The sequence below is a fragment of the Bactrocera neohumeralis genome, chromosome 5 (genome assembly GCF_024586455.1).
Source record: "Bactrocera neohumeralis isolate Rockhampton chromosome 5, APGP_CSIRO_Bneo_wtdbg2-racon-allhic-juicebox.fasta_v2, whole genome shotgun sequence".
Taxonomy (NCBI): Eukaryota; Metazoa; Arthropoda; class Insecta; order Diptera; family Tephritidae; genus Bactrocera; species Bactrocera neohumeralis.
Window position 1 is genome coordinate 1,768,896 of NC_065922.1, and position 24,448 is coordinate 1,793,343.

The 24,448-nt window shown below is 39.4% G+C and overlaps 1 protein-coding gene across 2 annotated transcripts; it reads right to left on the reverse strand.

The window, feature by feature from the left end:
* Positions 1 to 2,969: 2,969 nt before the first annotated feature.
* On the reverse strand, positions 2,970 to 21,263 carry LOC126760766 (uncharacterized). 2 transcript variants are annotated; one of them, XM_050476649.1, is made up of 6 exons: positions 20,582 to 21,263; positions 13,083 to 18,069; positions 12,879 to 12,966; positions 10,319 to 10,430; positions 8,387 to 8,827; positions 2,970 to 7,275 (listed from the first exon to the last, which is right to left on the reverse strand). In XM_050476649.1, exons 2-6 carry the CDS (start codon positions 17,422 to 17,424, stop codon positions 5,434 to 5,436), a joined length of 6,825 nt encoding a protein of 2,274 aa, XP_050332606.1. In that variant the 5' UTR covers positions 17,425 to 18,069; positions 20,582 to 21,263; the 3' UTR covers positions 2,970 to 5,433. The 2 variants fall into 2 exon arrangements, with proteins under 2 accessions (XP_050332606.1, XP_050332607.1); XM_050476650.1 differs by lacking the exon at positions 8,387 to 8,827.
* Positions 21,264 to 24,448: the final 3,185 nt, after the last annotated feature.

The following is a 24,448-nucleotide window of genomic DNA, read 5'->3' on the forward strand; positions in this document are numbered from 1 at the left end:
CCAATAAGTTCCAGGTTTTATCTGAAAAGAGGCATAAGAAAAAATTTACGGTAGTTGCAGAAATATGAAACTATCTCGTTTCTATTTTTGGGAGAGCCAGCCTCGCTCTGATAAACAACAGCAGTAAATCCAAACGAATAAACCTAAGTCTTCTCTGCCTCTCGTTTCTATTGCAAATCTATATAATACAGATGTATAGTATTGGCAGTTCTATTTCTGTCTGTCTGTCTGTTGTGTAGATAAGAGTAAAATGGTTAAATAGTAAGCTGAAATATGTTCTGTTTACATTTCCATTTATCGAATGTGCCTGGAAAGATTTTGGGCTTGCATTGGATAACCAGATGCTGCTGCCACCATCCACTGAAAATATAGCAAAGCGAGAAATTTCGGATGCCACTTAGGTTTTCACTTTGCTGATTCTACCAGCGTTTCGTGTTTTTGAGTGCCACTTTCCTTTACATTTACCTTAACTGCGGTAAGCACTTAATCTGGAACAATTTATGCTTGCATTGTGTTATTGTAGTTACGAGCAGCAGAACGCAGACAGCAGCGGCGAAATAGTGCAACTAACAAGGTTGGTTTTGTATGTATGGTGTACGCTACAAGTTCACAGAGATTGCTGCGGAAGTAAAGTAATAACAGTGATAGCGGCAGCAGTAACAACTGCAATAACACCGAAGGCAATGACTACCTGCAACATGCGATGCAATTTCTCAAATGGCCAACGAATCTGTAGCAGCAAATGAAGTCGTCATACTACTCTACTCTGTGCATACCCACACATGTTCCCTGCAGGGAAACGAGAGTTCAGAACTAGGGCGATTTAACCGTTCACACCAGTTGAGGCAGCGATGAAAGATCTAGCAATTAATGAAATTATCTCTAATTTATTTTTAAGATTTCTTATGGCATTTTATTTATTCAATGCTGACATTCTCCACAAAGCACATATGAATATTTCTTTATAAGGTGTAGCAGAATAAATATAAGGGATGTATTATACCAAGTTAGTATGGTATTGGGTTCGCCATTCGTTGCTTTTTTCCGGGCAACTTGATGTAAATCTACAATTTTCCCTTTGCATTTCTTCGTTTTATTTCGCTTTCATTACACTTTTATTCAAGCTCTAAATGACCCATCGCTTATGAGTAGTTGCATGCCACACAGTGCGTTGCCATTCTGTGACTACACTTCTATGCAGCTGAATTTCGCTCGCTTTTCCGCAAAAGTAGAACAGCGTAAGAGTCTGCTGTTGTAAGTTCGCACATATATTTGGATGTGCACCCTCCTGGCCACCTTACTTGAGTACGAATAACTGCACCAGGCACCTGGCATAGTCGTCGCAGTCGTGAGGCTCTTATTTATTTAACCTCAAATTTGCAAAATATGCATTCAACGAGGCCCCGACCGGATGGTGATTGTGGGTGCGTTTAGTTTCCATTTTGGTTTGAATGTTGGGTACTTATACGACCATTATGTTAGTGTGTGCTGGCACAGTGGCATAATTAAATTATATCTTGGACAGGGTATATAAGTTGGTCACGAAGCTTGTAGCATCCAAAAAGAAACATCGGTAAATCTATAAAAAACATATATAAAAGATCAGTGGGACGAGCTGAGTCGATCTAGACAAGTCCGTAAGTGTATATATGCGTGCCTGTTTGAGACACCGATCTGATTTTATGACCTTTTTTCCCGAAGAAGCTGCTTATTTATCGGAACCACCGATATCGGCGCAGCTGTTATATAAGCTGAACTCTCAAAATCAAGTCACCAGCACAGTATCCGATGTAAACACTAACACTTATGTACATAACTGTTTAAAAAGCACACTTTATAAAGAAGTCGTAGACCACTCGTTGCATGCGACGTTGTGATTGCAACCGCCGGCGGTGCCGCACCAAAACAGCGTCGGCAAACTGCGGTGTCTCGCGAACACATTTCCTGCGGCACTCACACACACATACATGGGTACGCAAGTTTAATATACGAATGTTGTGTGACTGTTTTCGATTCCCTCATTGAATATTTTCGTTTTTCTGAAGTGCTTCTCATCGTCTTCCACAGCTCCCATAACTACAGTTTTTAGAATAGAACTTTTGATGGATAAGGGAGGATTTGGTTGTACTAGCGCTGTGTAGAATATTTCCATACTTGTGCTTCGGCTGAGGCTCAATGCGTTATATAACGTGCACTTGCCATTCCGATAAGAACAAAAACAAAAATGTGGTCTGTCACTAGTCCGTCCATCCATCGCCACTTGTATATATTAATTTAGAGAACTTTCAAAGATGCAACTATCAGGAAAAATCATTAACGTCAATTAAAAACCAAATTGACAAAACACATTCAACTTTGGTTTTAAAGCATATATAAGTCGGTATTATCGATAGATTTATTTTCAGAGGCAAAAGATCCGTAAATAAGGTGGTAAGAATTGGTGATGAATTTATAGTGCTCAGATGCTAATGAAGACTTGCTTGTGGGCCCAGAATTTCCTGAAGATATCCCGCAGAATTTTATGAGAACTTACAGTTAACTTTATTAATTCTCAGAGAAAGTTGTAGTCATTCGGAAGCCAGTTAGTCAGCATCTTGGTCTATTCATTTCTATTAAATTCATATTTGGGATTTGGTTTTTAATAAAAAAGAGACATTTCGGCCATCTGCCTTTGAAGTACACTTTTCAAACATTTCAGGAAATCACAAACCACAAGAAATTATTAATAAAAGTAAAGTCTAAAAACCCCTGGTACATGTATTTATTAACGTATACATATACAACTTCACATAATTCGAGATATGTAAAGCAGATATTACAAAACAATAAAATATAGGAGATTGTATGTGTATAATTGTGTATTACCAGTTGCGATCTCTTCTCTTTTTTACTGAACTCCAACGTTATGCAACATTTCACCCTCTTTAGCCGCTTAATCCATCCGCCTACGTGAAATAACAAACAAGTGATTTGTTTTTATTTTTAATTAGTTTATTACCATTTTTCATTTACCATAATTATTATTATTAATATTAATAATTTGTTTCAAGTTTAAATAACAATCACATTTACTTTGTTCATAATTTTTTTGGTCTTTTTGTCTTTTTTGTTTATTTGACTTTTCATTCACAAAATTAACCTTTACGTTTGCTTACATCTCGCAATTTGGCATTTAATACATTTTAATTGTGTATTATTTACTTTTTATAATTTGCTTACGCATTCCACTTTTGTCGGTCGAATTCGCCTTTAAAATCATCTGCCCGCCTTTACAATTGCGTCCATTGCGAATTTATAACTACTTATTGTTAAAATTTAAAAATTTATGTACGCAATAAAGAGCTTTTGTGAATTTATTTAATTAATTTCTCCACATATCGTTCCTTACCCGAACCCTCAACATAGTAAAACACGAAAATACACTTGGAGGAAACCCCGAGGCATTTTTTTAGTTTTCGCCTCCTTGCTCCTTACCACTTGAGAGCGCTTGGTTGTCTGCTGAGAAAGGTTTCCTCTGGCTTGCCTTAGCTCAGCTTAAACAATAAGAGATTTTTTCATATTTATCCTTTTCATTTTCGTTTATAAATCTTGACTTTTTGCTTATCTATTAATCTATTGCAATTTTTGCTTTTACGGATTATTTTAAATGGAATGACTCCCGAGTAATTTTAAATGTAAACTTTTGTAAAATGTAAAAATCGGCACATATTCATTCTTTTGCCTCATTTTACTCTTTTTCTCTGTGTTTATTGGTTTGCTCATTTTGGTCTTGGTATCTGCTCACTATCTCCTAAATTAACTTCTGTTATTTCATTTTCGTATTTTACACTATATCTGTTTAAGTTGAATAAGAACAATAGATAGACATTTAAATAGGGTTTTTTTTCCAACAGACGAAGGTTTGTTTTTAAGTTTGTCGGGGGTGTGGGTGTGTGGACAAGGTTTAAATACATATTTTAGGACTAAGTCAACTCGGAGTACGCCTTCTATTTTCTTTTAATTGGAGCGCAAACCTCAGCGGACTAATTCGTCGAAGTCGCACCATCGCACCATCGCATTCTTTCAAAAAATCTATAGTTTTGACTTAATAAATTTGTGATAAAATTTGGCTAATTTTCTGGCACGAATTATTGGTCGACACTTGAACTTGGTTACATGTAGTTCGAGTATCTTCTAAATCGAGTTCTTCTATTGCTAGACATCTAATAAGTAAGTATGGTATGTATATACGGGTATTAATGCACGTCGCATGTTTCATCCTCTAATATAAGTGTATTAAATGCGATTTACGAAATCCCTAAGCGCAAATACTTATCATGAAAACTGCTTGGAATTCTATAAAACTACTTGCCAAACACTAAGTAAGGGGCGCACAAAAGTGTGTGTATATGCACGTATATAGTATGTATATAGTAACTGAATGACGGAAAATTCTCTAGTCCCTCCAGACTTTTGACTGACTATCCGTTTTTTCTACAGGGTGCCAGGTATTAATTTCCGGCGGAATTTGATCTAATTACTATTTTCTTACTATTGGTGAATATATGAGTTTTTCGAGTACAAGCACATGCATGCTCGTCGTTCAAGTATAATAATGGGTTTGGGTGTATATGTCATTACAACTATATGTATATATTGGCAAATCGTATTCCTCTTTATAACCTTACTTCGACTTTTGCGTTTTTTCTTTACGTTTGGAATGATTTGATGATGGCCTGCTACAATATCTAGTTCAAAGTTTATTCGTAACTAACAGTAAATGCCTGTCTGCTAACAGTTTTCTTTTCAATCGCTCTTTGATTTGATCATTACTCCTTTAATTCATTGATATATTAAGTGTATAACCTCTAGCATCATGGCCGAGGGGAGCATTTACTCATTATTGTAATAAAACCGCCATAAACATTCCATTTGCTAAAGAATATTTCCGCTCGAAACGGTTAACAGTTTTAATTAAGAACTCATCGCATTACTTTTCTCCTCCATTGCTTGCTTAGGTTTCTTATATCCTCTAAATTTACTTATTTCCTTTTCATTTATCGTCCATTGAGGACTGGGCTTAACATGCATGTAGAGTACTTGTATATGAAATTGATCGGGTTATTATCATTTATAAAACAGACCACTGCCATTGACTAAGTATCGTAAAAACTTACTGTCTAAGATACAAATATGCGTTTACTTGCTAAATATTTTATTTCAATCTATTGCATACTCCCCTTCGTACGGATTTCCACCGACACTGCGCTTTTGCGTCAATGGTTGGTTCGTTCGTTGCATTGCTCGAGAAATTCGACATAACCTTTCAGTTTTCCACATACCCTAGAAGTTTTAGAAGTTCCAGAAGTCAATTTCCAGTCATAATCGAATAAGGACAGCATCACTTGTGTGGGTTCAAGGCCTGCAGAAGATGGCTGTTGCTCGGCATTCGTATTAACTACCATTGACGTCTACGGCAACAGGCATTGGCCCGCCACAAATGCCCCTGTTAACCCCGTGCATGCCATTAATTGCACTCATGCTGTTCGTGTAGTGTACGGGTGAGGCGAGTGATGGTGATTCCGGTGGAGTGAGTGGAGTTTCTGGCACCGTGCCAGCTGCATTGCTTTCGTCGTTGGGACTCAGCTCCAAATTGACATCATGCCCGTTAGTCATTTCGTGGCCGTTCAAGTCGGTATGAGAAGAATTTGCGTTACCTATGAGATTGCCGTTGGTTGTGACGTGGTTGTTACCGTTTGTCACTACCGCTTGGCAAAACTCGTTTGCTGATGTTTCTATGGAGTTGTTGTATAAAAGTTGTTTCAATTTCAACTGAGTCGGAGTGGCGTCGTGTGCGTCTTCGATGGTAGATGAGCTGGTATTAGTGGTGTCGACGGCTTTTGCCTTACTGTCTACGTTCGTGTTGTTGTCATTTAAATCAGCGGCAATTGGTGGCGGTGGTGGTGACGGTGGTGGCAAAGAGTCTAATTGATTATTCTCTAAGCCGGCGAAGTCGGCTAATTGCTTTATCTCCTCGGTGGATGGTGGATCAGGTAAGCTAATGATACTATCGTAGCCATAATTGGAAAGTATTGGTTGTGGAAATGAGGGATGAGCTACATTAATATTCGTTACGCTTTCTTCATCTTCACCAAATTTGGGCGAAATCTGTATATCTTCTTCAGGTTCTTCATCCACAACAATATCGGAGCTTTGATGTAGTGTGTTGGGCTCGGTGTTATTTATGGTTTCCACCTGGTTCGTACACTCTAATATATTGTTGTTGTTAATACAAGTCTCACCTAAGTCCTCATTTGAGTTATCATTTCTTGCTGTGTCTTCTGTGCGAATATCTGTTTTTACATTTTCGTCCTGTTCGGTAGACTGCGTAGTTTCAATTTGAAGGCTGACTTCTGGTTTTTCCTCTTCCTTTACTACTTCAACAATCCCTTCTGTGCTAGTAGCGGTAGTCTCTACCTCTGTTTCTGGGTCTGTTGGCGTCATCTGTCCGCTATCCGACGAAATCTCGGGTACATTAGCCTTCGACAGGCCTTCACTCACATGAGATGCTTTCATATTACTCTCCGTAAATATGTTTTCTTTATTTTGCTCATTTTTGGACACTTCATTATAGTGGGCGCTGTCATTGGCCATCGTAGTAGTGCCATTTCCTTGCGCACCGGGAGAATTCTCTAAACTATGTCCATTTTCTGACCTATGGTCATCATCCTCGCCCACATTGTGAGCGGTTGGACGTACGAGTGGCAAATTCGAGGATGGTGACGCGGTCACATATGGTGCTGATTCAATGATGTAGAGCTCTTGGTTGCCATATGAATAGCGTTTGTTGGAGTCAGTGGACGATGTAGAGCTCAAATCGGATTGGGACAAACCGGTATTGGAATTGTGTACGAGGTTAGATTTCTCTTCTGCAGTTGCATCATCTCTTACCAAGTTTGGTGATAGAGCCGGCTCTTCCAATTCCACGATCTGATGCAAACTACGTTCGGTAACTTCCTCTATAAAATTTGGAAATTGATGTTGCATAGCCTCTGGTGGAGGTTGGTGGATTTGTATCTCCTCATGATTCCGCAATATCTTTTCATCCTCTGTTCGCAGAATGGTTGCGGCTGCAGCTACCGGCATTCCTTCATAGATTGGACGGGGCTCTTCGCTGATAGGGCTGCCGGGCATGCTTTTGGAGTCGACGCCCCGTGCAACTTCAACGACGAAAACACCATCCTTCTCGGAGTTATTATAATGCATTTTGGTTTCTCGGGCAACCCGTGAAATGTCCTGTGAAAAATAAGAAATTGATTGAATGCATTTAGAGGGTTTCCACACAGTACAAAATAATGTACATTTGTATTTGCAAATGAAAGGTTTTCTGAAGTGAAAATACAAAATGCACAAATTTACGATGTGGTGTGCTGGATAATTTATGTAGGACTACATCAAGATACATACAATTTCATTAAAGAAATGTTTATGTACCTCGTACTTTCGAATTCGGCTCGTTAGCATAACTTATCGCCCATATTTTAAAGAGCTTAGAAAAATTTACATAAAGTTTTCAAAAACAAAAATTAAAGTGGAACTAAAACGTGCATATGTACATCCGTGTGCCAACATTGAACATCAGGGATAATATTCTTGTTCGAACGAGAGGAGTTTAGAGTTCTCGATTGCTTCACTTTCCACATCTTCATCTTCCACAGTCTTTCGACAAATGTTTGGGTTTCACAACAAGGACATTCAACAACAATAATGCAAAGAGCGCTAGAGTACGTATATACCAACAAATGCATAATATTGAGTGGTGAGAACCCAAGAGAGAGAAGGAAAAATTTGAGGTTGTAAGAGGGACTTGAATGTGTCAACAACGAAATTAACGACAACTACAACAACAAGAGCAAGTACGAACACATATAAATACATACAACAATAAGTACAAGCAAACAACAACAACAGCAAATACAAAATGCCAAGAAAGGTAAGAATAACAAAGACTACGATAACGATAACGGCAAGAAGAGCAAACAAATAAGAACATGTAAGTGCAGAAGAAGAAGTAAGTAGAAGAAGAAGTTAAGCAAACAAACGAATGTTGAACCGCTTCAGTGACGTGCCATGGGTGGTTAAATGCTTCAGTTGTGTGCAAATGCGAATGGGGGTGTAGATGTGAGAAGGCTCTCGTGGATGCCAAACAATTCGCAATTGCCAAATAAAGCACCTCAAATCTTTCAATGCCCACCAATTGTCGCCCAGCAACAAAAACAATCACACATTGGATTATCTCAAGCCCACAAGGCATCAAAAACACCAACGAAAAATCAACATTAAGCACTCAACACCCAACACCCAGCAGCCAATGGCAAATGTTCAACATTAAACATGGCGCACTTACGTGTCGCTCTTCAGTCTCAACGATCAGGTGATTGTTTTTCAAAGTCATCTTCGTGACAGAGCCATTAGGACGTGTAAAGTTCTCTTGGACGGAGTTGTTTGATAGATTGGCCTGAGTTTTCGACTTATTGTTATCCCTGGGCTTTAAAGGTGATGGCATTGCGGTTGTAGTTGGTGTTGCAGTGTAGCATTCAGCCGCCAACAGCAACAGGTCATCTGGTTTCTCATTGACAGTGGCGACGGCAGTGACGTCGCTTGCACCATTACACGTATTTTTTCCGGCACAACTGGTCGTGATGGACGGTTTGGTGGCATTGGCTTCGCCTATTAACGAATGTTGTTCTCTATTGGATATCGCATTGACGATCTTTCCATTACTGAGGTTTTCGATGGAGGACGGCACCGGTTGTTTCGGTATTAAGGTCGTAGTGTCGATTGTGGACTGAAAGTTTCAAAGCAAAGAAATGAAAGAGTATGAGAGTATGAATTTGTCTGCAGAATGATATGATTGACTGAAGCTTAACTTAAATTGGGTAACATTTCGAAGTAACCAAAATCAGTATAATTAGGGGAACAAAGCTAAATCAAGTTCAATAAAATTCCCCAAAATTAAATAGTATTCTACTTGACGACTGATTACATAGATCTCCCTCGAAAAGAAATTTGTCGAGCAATTGAAAGCTTGGCAATATACATTTTATTAGTTTCCTCTCAAAAACTTATCATCCAGTTCTAATACTGTACAGTTATTTTCTAAACCAGTCGAAAGATGGTGATCGATCGACCACAAGAAAGAATTTTCTTCATTTATGTGGTCCAAAAATCGCCAACTTAAATAAAAGTACCCAAACACGAATTCTTAGAACTCGCTTTGCCTTTTCAAAAGCAATTTAGTGAGTAGTTTACTTTCAGACCAATTCATGCTCTTAAATAACAACAACTCTAAAAGTTTAAAAGTGATATATAATAACATTGACAACCAAACTTTAACCACACACCAGTAGGAGCAAACAACGTGTCTAAGCCAAAACGGAAAAACTGAAAGCCGCAGTGTAAATGGAGCCCTTGCCACAATGAATGTGAGGTCGCTACACCAACGAATTCGAGCAGACATATGAACAAGCGAGTTCGGCACTAATTTCGGAAATGAAAACTAATACAAGTAACAGGCACAGACGAAATGATTGGTAAAATGCGGTCGGAGCAAATTGAAAGGTGTGTGCAGGAGGCGTGAACAGAAACCGCTAAGCGAGTGTAAACAGAACGCCGGTAATTTGCAACCAGCAACTGTCATGTCACCGCCAGACGCCGACAATGATATTGGATTCAGACAACCACAGACAACGTCGTTCTCGGCGACGTCACCGGGACACATAGCAGCTTGCAATCACACCGGAGCGGTGATTTAATTTGCTAGTTATAAAAGTACATCAGCATCTGTGTGTCTGGCCAACGGCTGCCCGTCTCATTGCTAGTGTGTATTTATGTTCGCTGGAGCCACACTTCGTTGGTGTTTTTCATCTCCGTTTTAATTAAAATTTCAGCAACCAAAGAACCATCAAAATACGCTCGTACAAGAACAACTAGACAAATATTCCGTAGACGGACCCCAACCGAAACACACTAACATCAACACTGTCAGCCGCCAATTCACAAAGCCAAAAGAGCGGGTTGACAAACACTTCTGCAGCACTTCGGAGACACGCTATCACCCTATGAGCAGAGTTGCCACACTCGATTGCAAATATGTTCGATGTGATTTCCTAAATCATTACTGAATGCGTCGTTTCAGTAGGGTGAAGTGTCTAACCTATGCAGAAGAAAGCACTCTTGCACTCTTGCTCTTCCGCGTATCGCATACTTTTTCAGAAATTATTCGTATTTTTGCATTTCTCATATATAAAAGTGCATCTGTAGGAATTAATGCAATTACCTCTTCTTGTGCTTTTCCGTCGTCCCCACCATTTTTTCCATTTGCTACATTTCCATTGGTTTGATTGGTGTTGGAAGCATTCGGTGAACGAGAAAACTTTGTATAGAAGAACCTGTGAAGAGAAGGACATACAAATATATTTAATATTTAATTGTATTACCTTTGAAGTATTCAGTTGTTAAATAAAATTATCAGCTTACATTTTTCTGTTTTGCTTAAAAGCTGTACTAAAACAATTTTATTTGGGAGCTCAACATCCTTACATAAACAAATTTTCTCAACAAAAAAATCTGCTCACTAATCTGCATTATATTTTGAAACTAATGATAAAATTATGGATGTATGCGTGCATATATGTACATATATAATACAAATCTATAGAACCCAAAACCTCAGAACAGATTGCATGCCATTAATGTACGAGATAGTCATTTGGTTTATAACGAAGAAAGGCCTCGCATAATAATGACTCTAGATCATATAAAACGGTTTGCTCAGCAGAACCGAATTCTGAACGAAGACTTGTGCCATGTTACTTATAAAAAGCTTTTAAACAGCAACATTATGTGCACTTTGACGCATAACAATGGTACTTTTTGCTTATAAGTCAAGAGCCACATCTGCAAATTTCGCAATGCCACATCCTTGGGGCTTTAACGAACAATAAGCCTGCAATATTATGTATATTGGCAAATCAGGAAGCCAACAACAGCAACAATATTTGTTTAAATGACAGTGCAGATGCCTCTGGAAAATGTCACATTTAATCGCATAATTTATTCATTTGGCACCGAAATCCAGTTGCACATGCGTGTCGCAATACCTCCACACAATGAATGCGAATGCCAAAAGTTGGCTTGACATCAAAAGTTTGCCCATTCACTGATTCAATTTACAACCTCTAATAGCTGGCAGCAAACGCCGCCGCAAACCACCGCTAGAAATCCAATTTGGCAAACATTTTCTTCGTACTGTTTTATTGTCTGCCTCTCCAATGCTTATGCCTCACACTGCAAAGAAGAAAATTTCTAATCTCCTTAAAACTTTGCGCGCACGTTTGTCTTGTATGCCTTTTTTGCTGGAACCGTGAGCGTTATCTTCATTAGAATTGATTTGGGTGTCTTAGCTGGAACCACTGACGCCGTCTTACTTTAAAATGAATTCGTAAGTGACTTTTCAAGAGATTTAATTTCGCGGAATCTATGCATGTGTGAGTGGTACTGCTCAGAAGCGTTCATCGACAGGGCGGAGGGACCGGTGCACCCAAAAACTTTGCAACAAAAGTATATTTTACGTGGGACTTTGCACACTTTAATCCGTTAAAAGTAGCAACTTTAAGTAGCTCACGTGGTTGTGGAACATTAGCACAACGAAAGCAAATGACTGTTGCGGAGATGGTGCGGTGAACTCGATGTTCGGGTACCAAAACTAAATTGTAAAGTTAAGCCTAGGGATATCGGTTTTCCGTTATACTTTGTACATCCGAAATTCAATAATAATATGGAACAAAGAACAAAGAACAAAGAAAATCAATGTAAATTTATATCTTATTATATTTAGATATTTTTCTTCTAAGCAAGAATAATCGAAAATAATTTACACTCAAAAATTACTTCTTTGAATTATGCGATCCACTTTTATTTACTACTCATACATTTTATGTCCATGCTATGTCCTAGAGTTATCGGGTAATTTAAGTTTTTGTATCTTAATTTTTTTCATAAATATTGCTACATACCACAGTAGTATATCACCTCTCAAGTCATCAGTGTGGATGTTCCGCTGGATGGTTTTTGTTTACTCAATAAATGCATTCAGCACTGATACTTTGGAGAACCAAAGCATGAATGCATTCTACACTTATACCTTGGTTCCAATTGGTTCAGGTGGAAGGAAACACCCTAGCCGCCTTGGTCGGGTTCGAGGCCGACCTAAAACCTCTGCCATACTCTGGGACCGGCACCCGGCCGCAATGCAACTCCACATTGGACAAATGCCCTGCCTGCATTTAGGTGTAAACCACAGCCACCACGAATCTCCACAAAGGGCCAAACCCAATGAGCAGATTGGAGTTACCTTCCAAGGGCTAACTGCTCCCCGTGGTACCAGGTTTAAGCCTTTGGTGTGACTTTGTAGCTATTGCTACTGCCAGCTGAGTCCCCAAAAACTCAATGACTGGCTGCATTTATCGCTGTCGCAAATGCTTTATATTATATTGTGAAATAATATGAAGCTTAGAATGTGACTTCAAGCTGAACATTATAGCACTTTTCTGACTTTAGCCCCCCTACCTGCAGGTGGGAGTGTCTAGGACAAATAAAAACTTCTCAAAACGGAAAGGGAAATCAATCTATTTTGCAGACGAAAAGACGGTAGACACTTGCAGCCAGCCGCCAGCCGCCAGTTATACCTCCAACAAGCGACTGCTGGCAAGTGATTTAACTTTTAGACTTAGTGCATCTTAACATTGAAACGCTATATATATATATATATATATATATATGTATTACAGTATACATATATAGATTACAATATTCAGAAAATCAGAAAGATCACTTACCACATAATGCCCGTTAAAGATAGAGTCAAAATGATTGTCAACAGCACAACAAAGATTCCAGCAGCTAGCTTATAGTGGTTTTTAAATACTGCAAATAAATTAAAAAACAATTCAACTCATTAACAGAAATACTCAAATAAAAGGCAAATCTCATATGTTCTCATAAAAGTGAGTGCGTATATACGCTTTTATATGAATACCTACCTTCTTCGAATACATTTGGTTCCTCCATCACTGAGTAAGCGGTGGCATTACTCATACGCTCCGTAACTGGCGTTAATCCAACATAACTACCGTTCGCAAGCATTGGTAGGGGGAACGTCTCATTGCCGCTTCGAGCTATCAGCTCCTTTAGTTCACCATTCTCCAGATTATTGAGTGATGGTGCAGCAGGTAGGCCAGCCATTACTTCACCGGAGCCCGCTATATCCACGCTCAACTCATCCTTCCGCAAATTACTTATGCCATGATTCACCGTGAAGTGCGCATAGTCTGCGTCATGGTGTGCTTTATTGTGAGCCAAGGCCGCCGGATTGCCGAATGGGTACGAGCCTTCGACTCCATCAAAGCCGCCGCCACCAACACTCTCATCTATCAGATCGCCGCCGTACTGTATGGAGGACTCGGCGAGTCTATCAACGTCATTGCCATTCCCATTGCCATTATCCTCCAGCATGTTGTTCTCATACATGCCTGAATGCTGCTGGTTTGCTTCGTCGGGCATGAAATCGATTTCCTTGAGTTCAATTTGCGGCGGCAACTCACCTATCACCGGCACGCCAATCGACATTTCTGGCAAAATGGCAGGCTGTATGATTACGTCTGGCATCTGCGAAGGCGCAGAGGTGGCAGCGGCTGTTGAGATAGTAGTGCTGGAGCCGGAGCCGCCGCCTGAGGATTGCTCCACTTCCATTACGGATTCACCAACATACGTGACGTCCAATGGAGGTGCGCCGTCGCCTTGGCTACGTAAAATCTTCAGTGAATCGGCGGTATTACGTACAGGTGATAGAATGATGTCTTCTTCATAGCGTATTTGTTGGGGCGCTAGATGTTCATCAATTCTAGCTGCATTCGGATGAGTACTTGCTAAATAGTTTGCTGGAAAGAACTGGTTCTCTAGTCTTGTCTTTCGTAACTTCTGTTGCTGCTGTTTTTGTTGTTGCTGCTGTTCATAATTTGTATTTGTGGTGGGAAGAGATTCGCCAACTTTTACCTCAGTATTGGAAATATAAAAAATAGTGTCCGAATCGCGATCTATGGTCGGCTTACGTGGTGGCGGAGGTGGTGGCAGTGGCGGCTTGGGCAACGAATCATCCTTTTTCAAGTCTGCTAAGAATAACTCATCGGATATTTGTGGGGGTTTCACTTTTACTTCGGGTGCTAAGTATTTTATATCTTTCAACTCTACGTCAGACTCAGAGTCGGAGCGAAATGTGAATATCGGATTAATATTCTCTGCACTCAAAGTACCTTCCGTGCTGTTGTCACCCGTATCGATTATCTCCACCACTAAAATCTCATCGCCACGTTCAACATTTTCATGAGTGCTGGACTCATTATGTCGAGCCTGAATGCTGGAAATAAGTGGCTTCATCGATATGGCCTTTGCAGTTTTCGCCATCAGTTCCTCCACTGTGTTCGGTTTTGAGTTGCTACCCGTGTAATCCGGCTGTCGATATGAAAATTCCAGATCTTCACTTTCATTTCCAATACCCTCGGATACATTAATATGTATCTCGATAGCGGCTGGCTCAGGTTTTCCGGATGCTATGTTCAGTTGAGGCGTGGCACTGGACTCCTGTGTAGCGTAATCAGCTCGATCAACAACATATTGAGTAAAGCGCTCTTGCTGCACAACTGGGGGCTTGGTGGTGCCACCGTGCAAGTCCGCCTCAGTTTCCGGTGGCAGAGCATAAAAGCCGTCACTATCTTTGAAATTTGTAGATGCCACTATAGAATCCACGGTCGAGTCATACACTTCCACTTGAATGTCGGATATTTTTGATTCCGTGCGGTCGTTGTTTGTGTCCTTTGGGGTACTGAAGATTGCGGGTTGTTTTGCAGATTTCTCACTCAATGGCAATCGCGTAGTGCTGCTCATAGATTCGGGAACTTGAAAAACGGTCGTCGAAAGCATTGGCATGTTGTGATCCGCAGTGGCAGACACAATGGCGACTGGCGCTCGAGGCGGTGCTGGGGTTGTGGTAGCTGTTGATACTTTATGTGCTGCTTCGCCAAATGTTCTCACTTTTGAAGGCTTTACTGTGGACTGCTCCAGCAGCGAGGTCGGCGCAAGTATTTCTACAATGCAACCATTACGTAGCTGTGATTCTATTGAGGTCTCGTGATGATGCTGAGCTTTCTTATTAGTCTGTACAACAGTGAAGCGTTTCTCTTCCATTAGAATAGGTCCTAAGTAACCATTGTGTACTGGCTTCAGAATAGGTACAGTTGTCCTAGGTTTTTCGACTAGTTGGTGGTGTAAGAAGGACGGTGAGACTTCAGTAGGGCTGCCAGTATGGTCTCCAAGCGCCAGTGTAGAATCCAGCTGTGGCGTTTTTGTCGATAACACCTCGCTATTTCCACCGCGGTTGTCATAGTTTTTGTTTTCGTTCTTAATATTACCCGTTGTGGCTGTTTGTATTTCCTGTTTTGCTTTTATACCACCAGCGGTCGTAATATTTTCGACAAGCGATTCAACGCTCACATTCATATCAACGACAGGTAAGTAATGCTTATCCGTGAGTTGCTTTTTCCTTGTTTTCTTCACACCATCATGACCGTCTTCGTCGTCGTCGCCTGATGTGCTACTTTTGTTGCTACCAAGGAATTGTTTTGTCTTCGAAATCGATTTTAAATCATGTTTTTCCAAGTCAATAAGTTTTATAATGCCCCCACTATCCTTTACACTACCGCCATGTCTTGCTGATTCCTTAATTTCTCCATGTCTAGCAATAACGGCTTCATCGTGCAATAACGTTGCCTTCGTCCTATATTCCTCATCATGGCTTCTGTCGTCGCGGTTATCAGGCACATCATCAATAAATATTATGCCACTATCGGTGTTCACCTTTTGTATTGTTTGCATTGTTGGCACTTGTTTCGTTGTAGCCATGGCTAGTGCGGATGGTATCACTGTTGTAGTGAATATTAAGGAGGTTTCGCTATTCGCAGTATCGGTGCTTGTTGGTGTGCTGGCAAGTAATGGCGCGACTTGTTTCACTATTTGGTTTGCGCTGCTTATGAGTGGGTGGGGCGATGGTGAAAGATTGTCGCCGACGTTCCCGAAACTCCTTTCAATTACTGTAGTGACGACAGTGGGGTTAACGTTGGATGATGTTGACATTGCCGGACCACTTTGACTGACATCGCCAACATTTTCAGTTATTGGAAGTTCGGTGGTTGGTACTGCTGTTGTTGCTTCACTTGTTTTTGGTACTTCGTGAGCGCCATTTTTAATGCTACTGCCGGCAGCAGGTGCGCTGGTTACTGTTTCAGTAATCATTGTTGTTGTAGCTGGCGACATAGTCGTTACCGTTATCGCCTTTGGCAGCGTTTCAATTTGGATTGCAATCATCGGCAGATTCGCTGTTGTCGTCGAGATTGGCTTTTTTGCTCCTCCATTCCCCGGTGTAGTTGTTGTAGCGGCGGCTGTGGTGTCATGTAACTCGAAGAATGTCGGTGTGGCAGTCACTTGTTCTGCCAGAGTAGTTTTTCGTGTCGCCTCAGCACCACCGAATGCCGTTACGCCCGCATTGTTATCAGCCGCGTTGTCGGTTGGCTTTGTTGTCACCTCAGTTGATTGTGGCAGGTTGCCAGGTGTTGCAGACACTCTGGCGACTGGTGCACTTACCTTGTGTGCGGCGACATCGCTGCCAACTTCTGCTGGCTTATCGGCAATGATGACGCTCGCCGAGGCCAATGAGCCGGCGCTTGACACTGTCATGTTTTCCTTGGTATCAGCCGGAACTGGCTCATTTTCCTGAAAGCGATGTGCACTTTTATATGTTGTTATTGTGTTTTTTGTAGTTTCAGTATTTTGTCTTGGGGTAGCAGCGATTGGAGCTGCATTATCGACTTTTCGAGGCAACGGAGCGACATGATCTGCTTTGATTGCCGCCGCCGTGGTAGGGTTGCGTTCATCCAGCCGACTTGTACCTTTTTCCTTGCTTCTATCCTTCGCCTTCAACATATATTGCCACTTCTTTTCATACTGCAGTTTTTGCGATTTCCCCTTCAGCTTTGGTGCGTTGCCCTTGCCGACACGCTCCATTTCGGTGCTTCGTTCTGTCGCCACCCTCGCAACTTCTGCGGCTGTCTCTGTCTCATGATGCGTTGGTGTGGTCCTCATAGTTTGCGTAATTTTTGGCGTTATGCCAATTTCCGCCGAAGTTACTATGAGCGTGGGTGTGTTGCCTTCCACGCTGACGGCCAAGTGGTGCGTAGGTGCACTCTCGCCATTTTGCGATTGCAACAAAACAAACACGCAAATTACCACAACGGTTAGTGTCCTTTTGTTCACCAATAGCCACCTCGCCATCATTTCGTTTAAGACTCTTATTGTGATCAGCGCGTTGCTCGATTGCTGTCAGTTGTTGTCGTTATTGTTCTTCTTTAATTCCCCCTTTTCGCTGGCTTTACGGTTTATGAACTCAGTCGACTTGTGCGAATTGCTGCCATGTACATTACTGCCCCCATTTCGCTTAGAAGTGAATTACAAGCATTTTCTAAAACTGAAACCTGCGCCTCATTTGTGTTGCACGTAGCCGTTGCAAGGTCGGTTGGTGTGATGCGTAGCTCGTGCGGTGGCTGTAGACAATGACGCCACCATCAATGCGAGTCGCAACAACCACAATGCAAGGCGTCGCTCTTTTCTCTCTGTTGTGTAAATGCTCTGCAGCAGGCGATGAAATTTAGAAAAGCGTCTGTTCGCTAAGTGCTCTAGAAAAGTTTCCAAGTTCGTTATACACTCGTTCCGTTTTGACAATGGCGGTGTGGGTGTGGGGGCTGGGTCCGTCCGGTCTGTCGAACGTGCAGTGGAAACTTTCTCGGTAGTTTATGAAACACGGCGCTGTACACTAAGCGCGTTTGTCGATGCAGGCGACCTGGAAGCTGCGGTTTCAGGCGGTGGGCTCCGGTGGGAAACTGGCGGTGGTCTTTTGTAAGCACTGCTTTGTAGCTGTCGTGTCTGCGGTATAGAAAGAAACGCCATTATTGAGCATTGCGAAGGGTAAAAAATTAAATTATCCACAGAAAATTCAATTTAAGCACATTTTAAGAACTTTCAACTTCTTTCTGAAAAAAGTCTCTTGTGAGGACAATGTGAGACTTAATTTAGTGGCACAGAAATTGTTGCTAAGTGTCAAGCTTTTTAAGTCATAATAATTATTATTTTTTTCACAAAGGGTCATGACAATTCATTATTATTTGAAATTATTCCTAATTGTCAGTTTTGAGAGAGAAAACAGAAAGTTAATCTCTCTTTTTCAATATTCTGTTAAGTGAGGATAAGGATGTCATGATGTTGATTTGAACATGAATAAGTTGCAGTCTTACTACTGTGATCAAATTGAAAGGTGAATTTTTTAATTTATGCTTCGGTAAATTTTTTTTCAGTAAGTTGGTAGTACTGTTAGTGACATCTATGTTAAATTTCACGTCAAAATCGTCATTAGTATTAGAGACGCGTCGTTTTGTGAGGCTCTAAAAGAGAATTCTTCGATTTTTACTTTGTCTGCATTCATAATTCGTGATCATTTCGCCACATTTTCAACTAACATCGTGCCGCAACCACCGCATTCGCCTGATTTACCTACGTGTAACTTCTGGCTATTCAGCAAATTCACATGACCACTCCGAGAACATAAGTTTGACTCATTTGAGGATATAAAATCTGAATAGAAGACGGCTCTGATGGCCATCACGACGGAGAATTTTTCCAAGTGCTATGATGACTAGAAAATTCGTTGGCATAAGTGTATTGCAGCGGGAGTAGATTACTTTGAAGAAGATCAAATGGACAAAATTCACCTTTCAGTTCGATCACAGTAGTATGTTGTATTGTTGTTTATTAATATCTTGCCGAAAGCATCTAAGTCATAGAGGTTTCACAATTAAGGTAATTTTACTTCTTGAAAAAAAGAAGTAGAATAATCTTTTTGTTTTTGTTGTAGTGCCGAAAATATTTCTGAAATAATTTTGAAGAAGGCTGCCGAGTTGACAGTTTTTGACCGGATAAAAATCCTTGTCCGTCTCTCCATGACTGGCTTGCATCTTCAAGAAAACCTTTCTTACAACTTTCTTAGAGAAACCGGGAACTGACCTTTGACTAGATGTAACGAAATTGTACTTATTATTGTAAGTAGTCTTTTTAATATTCCTCTATATTGCCAATATTCCCGTATTAGCCCAAGAATAAATTTGCATGGCATGATCCCGTTTTACTTTCTATTTTGAGGTTTTAAGTGGTGTTTGTAAAGGTAAGATCTTTGGTTGCTAAATAACTTAACTGTGTTAAAATTAAGGAAGGAATTTTTTCTGTGTAAAACAATATTCTGGAGGTTAAAGGAGGGTTCCGTTGAGCTTTGGTTATTATATTGGGTAGTCGAAAAAGTCTTTTCGTATTTCTAATCAAACTTGAACTTATTGCTACATGAACTGATACGAGTATAGCATCGTCTTTCATCATCGTTCATTGATGGCTTGCGTGGCATCTTCCCCTTTTTATACAAAAATTTCAAACAATAGCATTTATCCTTCTTTGACCTATTTACATCAGTTTTATAGCAGATTATTTACTTTGAGTGCATAAATGTTCGTTAGTGAGGCAATTGGCATTAGAAGCAAGGAAGGAATTCATTACCAGCGACGTGCAAAGCAAGAAGCAGAAATGTAAAAAAATGCCGAATCAGCACTTCAAACCATTTACGGGCACGTACGAACCCAATATAATCTCATGGCTAATAATCTACACTAAATGATCCCTCCATCCCTTCATCGAGGGCCAAAACTGTAACGGAAACAAAATTATTGTCATTGGACTCCAAAGAATCAATTCGAAGGAGAGATGATGATAATGCATACATAATAGAAACAAAGGCTCCTTGTTTTCAGCAGTCCTTGCTACTTAGTGGCAATAAGCATAAATTGCAAGCGAATCCTGCACAGTATACCCTAATGTCGCACTAAGTTGAAGGCCAAGCACAATTTGAATCAATACAAAGGAGTAAAAGGAGCAACGATACCAATGGAATGGGGTGGGGAGGCGAGAGATTGGAAACAAGTTGAGCATAGCAAATTGAGGGAGGTAAGGGAGGAGCAACTATTGTTCAGGATATCAGCATTAGTTTCACTTCAGTGGGATTTCCCGATGGGCCCAGCGTAAAAATGTGGCACTTGTAGAATCGAGAGCTCAACGGCATGAGTGTGTATTAGCGTGGCTTAGAGGCGATGTATTTGGGTTAGCATATACATATATATTTACATACGTATATGTAAAAATTTTAAAATAAATGCCAACAAAATGGCGATGATGGCAAAAGAGTTGTTCCGGTTTCCGGTGGAATGTAGTATTTGTATGTAATAAATGGGGCAGTAAGTTTCCAGAATGGAATCAACTGAATAATTTAAAAAAATGCATTCACATGATAAATGGAATCTTTAACAAGCACTCCTTTGACAGGCTGTGAGATAAAATTTACCTTTTGCCGGTTGCGGACAGCTGATCTGAAAGAAATTGCGTTTCCTGTCCGCTTTACAAGGTAATCCAGGTCCTTGTGAAAGCGTAGACTTATGTCTTTACACTGTTTTACACATTCTCCACACGCATTCTCGGATTTGCACTTCTGTTCGCTCGCGATTGCCACACAAACACCTCTGCGATTATTCGCACTTGAAAACTTCTTCGGCTTTTCAATTTATTCAGGCGGTGAATTTCCGGGCACTTATCCAAAAGTATTTAAATTTTTACATTTTTCTTTCAGCACACTGCACTTTATTTCGTTTCACTTTAAACTTTCACGAACTTGGTGATTTTCGAGACTTTTCTTCTCACGTATTTACTTTTCCACACTTGCACTCTGGCTTTTTAGCTCTAACGGAGTAACGGAGTTGTAAATGCTCATATGCGGTGATTTTGGCACAGTTATGACGTTGCAAGTCAATCTTGCATTTGGCAGGCAGATTTGACTTCACTTAAGTAAATATGTATTTGGCACTTCGAGCTATTTTGCTCACTTAAATATCTTCTAATTCTTCTCTTTTCCACCTGTCATCACTTAGTTTTCCAACCCACACTTGTACATTTGTCTTTGGGTGTTTACCGTTATGGGCGAGCTTTGACTTGTTCCGCTAGTCGCAACCGTTAACTCCAAGAACCGAACGCGAACTGTGCAGAAGGCGAATTTGAACACATCCTTTTGCCGCAATGTCGCTGATAAGCCGCGCCGCCAGCAAGCACTGGAGACTGGAAGCCGTCCGAACCCTGCGAATGGGAGAGGCAAACTGAGTACATGCATAAGCAATGGTGTTTGATGCCGCTCAGCTGTCAAAATGGAACCCTCATATTCAGTGAGGAAGGAGCAGCACTAAAACACTCTCAGCGAAAAGCTTTTGTGGTTTGTTTACACAGCGTTCGCCGCTTGTATTGGAGCTGAGTAAATCTTCGTTCAGACGCGGACTTTGGTGTCGCTTATGCCCGGCAAGTTCTCTTGGTGTCGCTTATTGTGTTCACACGAGCGACAAGGGTGGACAGCTTTCTGCACCACACCCTCAGATTCTATTTCTGTTTTTGATGTGCTCATTTTTCACCTTATTCACCCTTATCAATAATACTTCTTTTATATTATGAATTCTCTCGCCTGCAAATAACCGGTTTGGGCGACGGAAGAGTCCGTATGTGAACCGGCAGTAAGTGAAATATTTGTTGCCCCATTCTTCTCACACCGCTGTGCTGCTCTCTTTTCTAAGGAACATGTATTTGTTCAGCAAATGTGTGAAGCTCCCCTGCCAACCATGAGCGGGTAAAAACCAGATAATCAGTAGGTAAGAAAGTGGGTAATCCATAAGGTAATCATGTGTACTTTGCCATAGGCCGAGCGACAATTTTACCCACTCACGTACGTATACATGTGATCATACATCTTTGTTGCTCTCATTCAGCAGTGTCATATAAAAAAGTATAGCTGTCCTGCTCTAGTATCCCTAGTCGACGACTGATGCAGGGTTGCAGTTTCTCTTTTAAATAGCTGATGCAGGGTTGCATTTTTAAATTCCTACTTTTAAAATTTAAAAGAAAACTTTTTAATTTTTAAAATTTTTATTTTTTTTATTTTATACATTTTTACATAAAATTTATTATAATTTATATATAAATAAAAATATATTTAATTTAAAAAAATAATTAATATCTGAAAAAAGATTAATTAAAGAAAAGAATTATTACAACCTGAAAATAAAAGAGTGGAAAAATATTATAAAAGACAAATACCTGAAAATAAATAATAATTACATTGAAGAAAGATTAATTGTATAAAATGTTAATAATATCTGAAAACAAAGATTAATATTATCTGAAAGAATAAAATATATTAAATACAAATAGAATTTATTCTGAAAGCCAAGATTAATTAAATAAAAATAGTGATAAAATCTGAAAAAAAGAATAATTATAAAAATCATAATAATATTGAAAGAAAAAATAATATTATCTGCATTTAAAATATAAGGCAAACATTTGTTTTCACATATTATATTGGATTGTGCAGGCCGCCTTAAACGCATAAAATACATACTTATGTACATACATATGTAATTAATTTTGCGTATTATGTTGAACTGCGCAATCCAGTTTCAAATAACACACACTTTTTCTCACATACTTACTCAACAATTTAAATTTGCTGCTTCTGATGATATTGCTGCAGCTGCTAATTCCAATGCTATAAAAACAAATGAAGTAATTATTTGCAAATTATTTAAAAAAAATCATTCGCTTACCTTCTTGTTGTGTGAGCCTCCTTTACGATAGTACGATCACGAATGACACCTTTGGGATTTTCTATTGTCACTATTGACATTTATGTTTTCTTCTTCGCACTCATTCAAATAAATCAAGCAATGAAACAAACTTTTTTTCATCGCATTTAGGTAAACAAAAAATAACCTGAAAATGTGCGTTGGTGTTAGTGTATAGAGAAAAAATGTGTAGTTGTAGATTTGTCTCAAAAGCGGGTAGCCGTGGTTGGCAGGGTTCTATATATTTTATATTTTTTACAAACACGTACACACATCGCTTTTGTTTAAAGTGCGACACACGTGACTAATTTCAGAATTCCACGGATTTTTTTAAAACAATTTCCGCTAAATCTGTGCAGTTAAGGCGAAGATAATTCAAAATAAAAGAGAGAATTTTTCACTTAGAAACTTTTACGCCAACATATTCATTTAATTTGCAGGACATATTTAATTTGGTCACACAACCGGTACTTTGTTATTTCTAAATATGTGAAATGTACATATATGTTTCATCCCTATGAAACAAATACAATATAAATACGGACATTATTCCAATGGCCGAAGCTCACATTTTTGCTTCAAAAATTTTAATAATGTTCTTCTTTATTTTTTTGACGGTAGACACAAATTGTGCTGTTGGTAGAAAATGTAAATAGTTTGCCGAAAGTAGTAATTAGTTTTAGTATTAGTTATTGCCGCTGAAACATTTCGTTTCATTTTTACACCAGCGTAGATAGTATGAAGTGTGTGAGCTTGCATACATGAAACGCAGATTTTTAATCCGCCAAAAAATATTGATATTTTGCTTCAATTCTTGACAAATAGACAATCCTGAAATATGTGTTTAATTAAAATTATATTTATATGAGTAAGTTTTGTCTAATAAAATGAGTGGTAGTCTTAAAACAATTTTTTCATTTCAGTTTTTAATAAATTAAAATAAGATATTTTTAATAAAGGAATGATTTTTAAATAAGTATATATAAATTAAAACTAAGTTTGTACACATAAATTAAAATAATATTGAACATGTTTTTCATTATTTATTTAATGGTTCAATCGACAAATTTTAAAAATTATTTTTAGTTGTCTAATATATTTTACTTATATTCACACATTTCACCGATTTTTGTAGAAATTTTTCAGAAATATATTCAAAATGATTTTTACAAACATACATGTCGTTTGCACATTTGTCTGTATGTTTGCAAAAAATTGAACCATGGTCGGGAGATGTAATGGTGTTATTTATGAATTATACTTAAAATGATGAATATTTCAACAATGCACGCAAACAAACATATTATGCGTACACATTTGGGCATCGACTATTCACCAACAAAATATTGACTTGTGAAGCAATATGATGCTATTTGAGACGATTGACAACAAGTGTTTTTTTAGAACAATATTTGTAGTTTTTCATTCGCAGGCGCATATTTCCGCATATTTGCATGTTGCTTTGTCATAAAAACAGATTTGTTCGGCCGTAACATATGCATATGATGTATGTGCGTTGCCAACAAGTCTTCTCGCAAAAATCTGCGTCGATA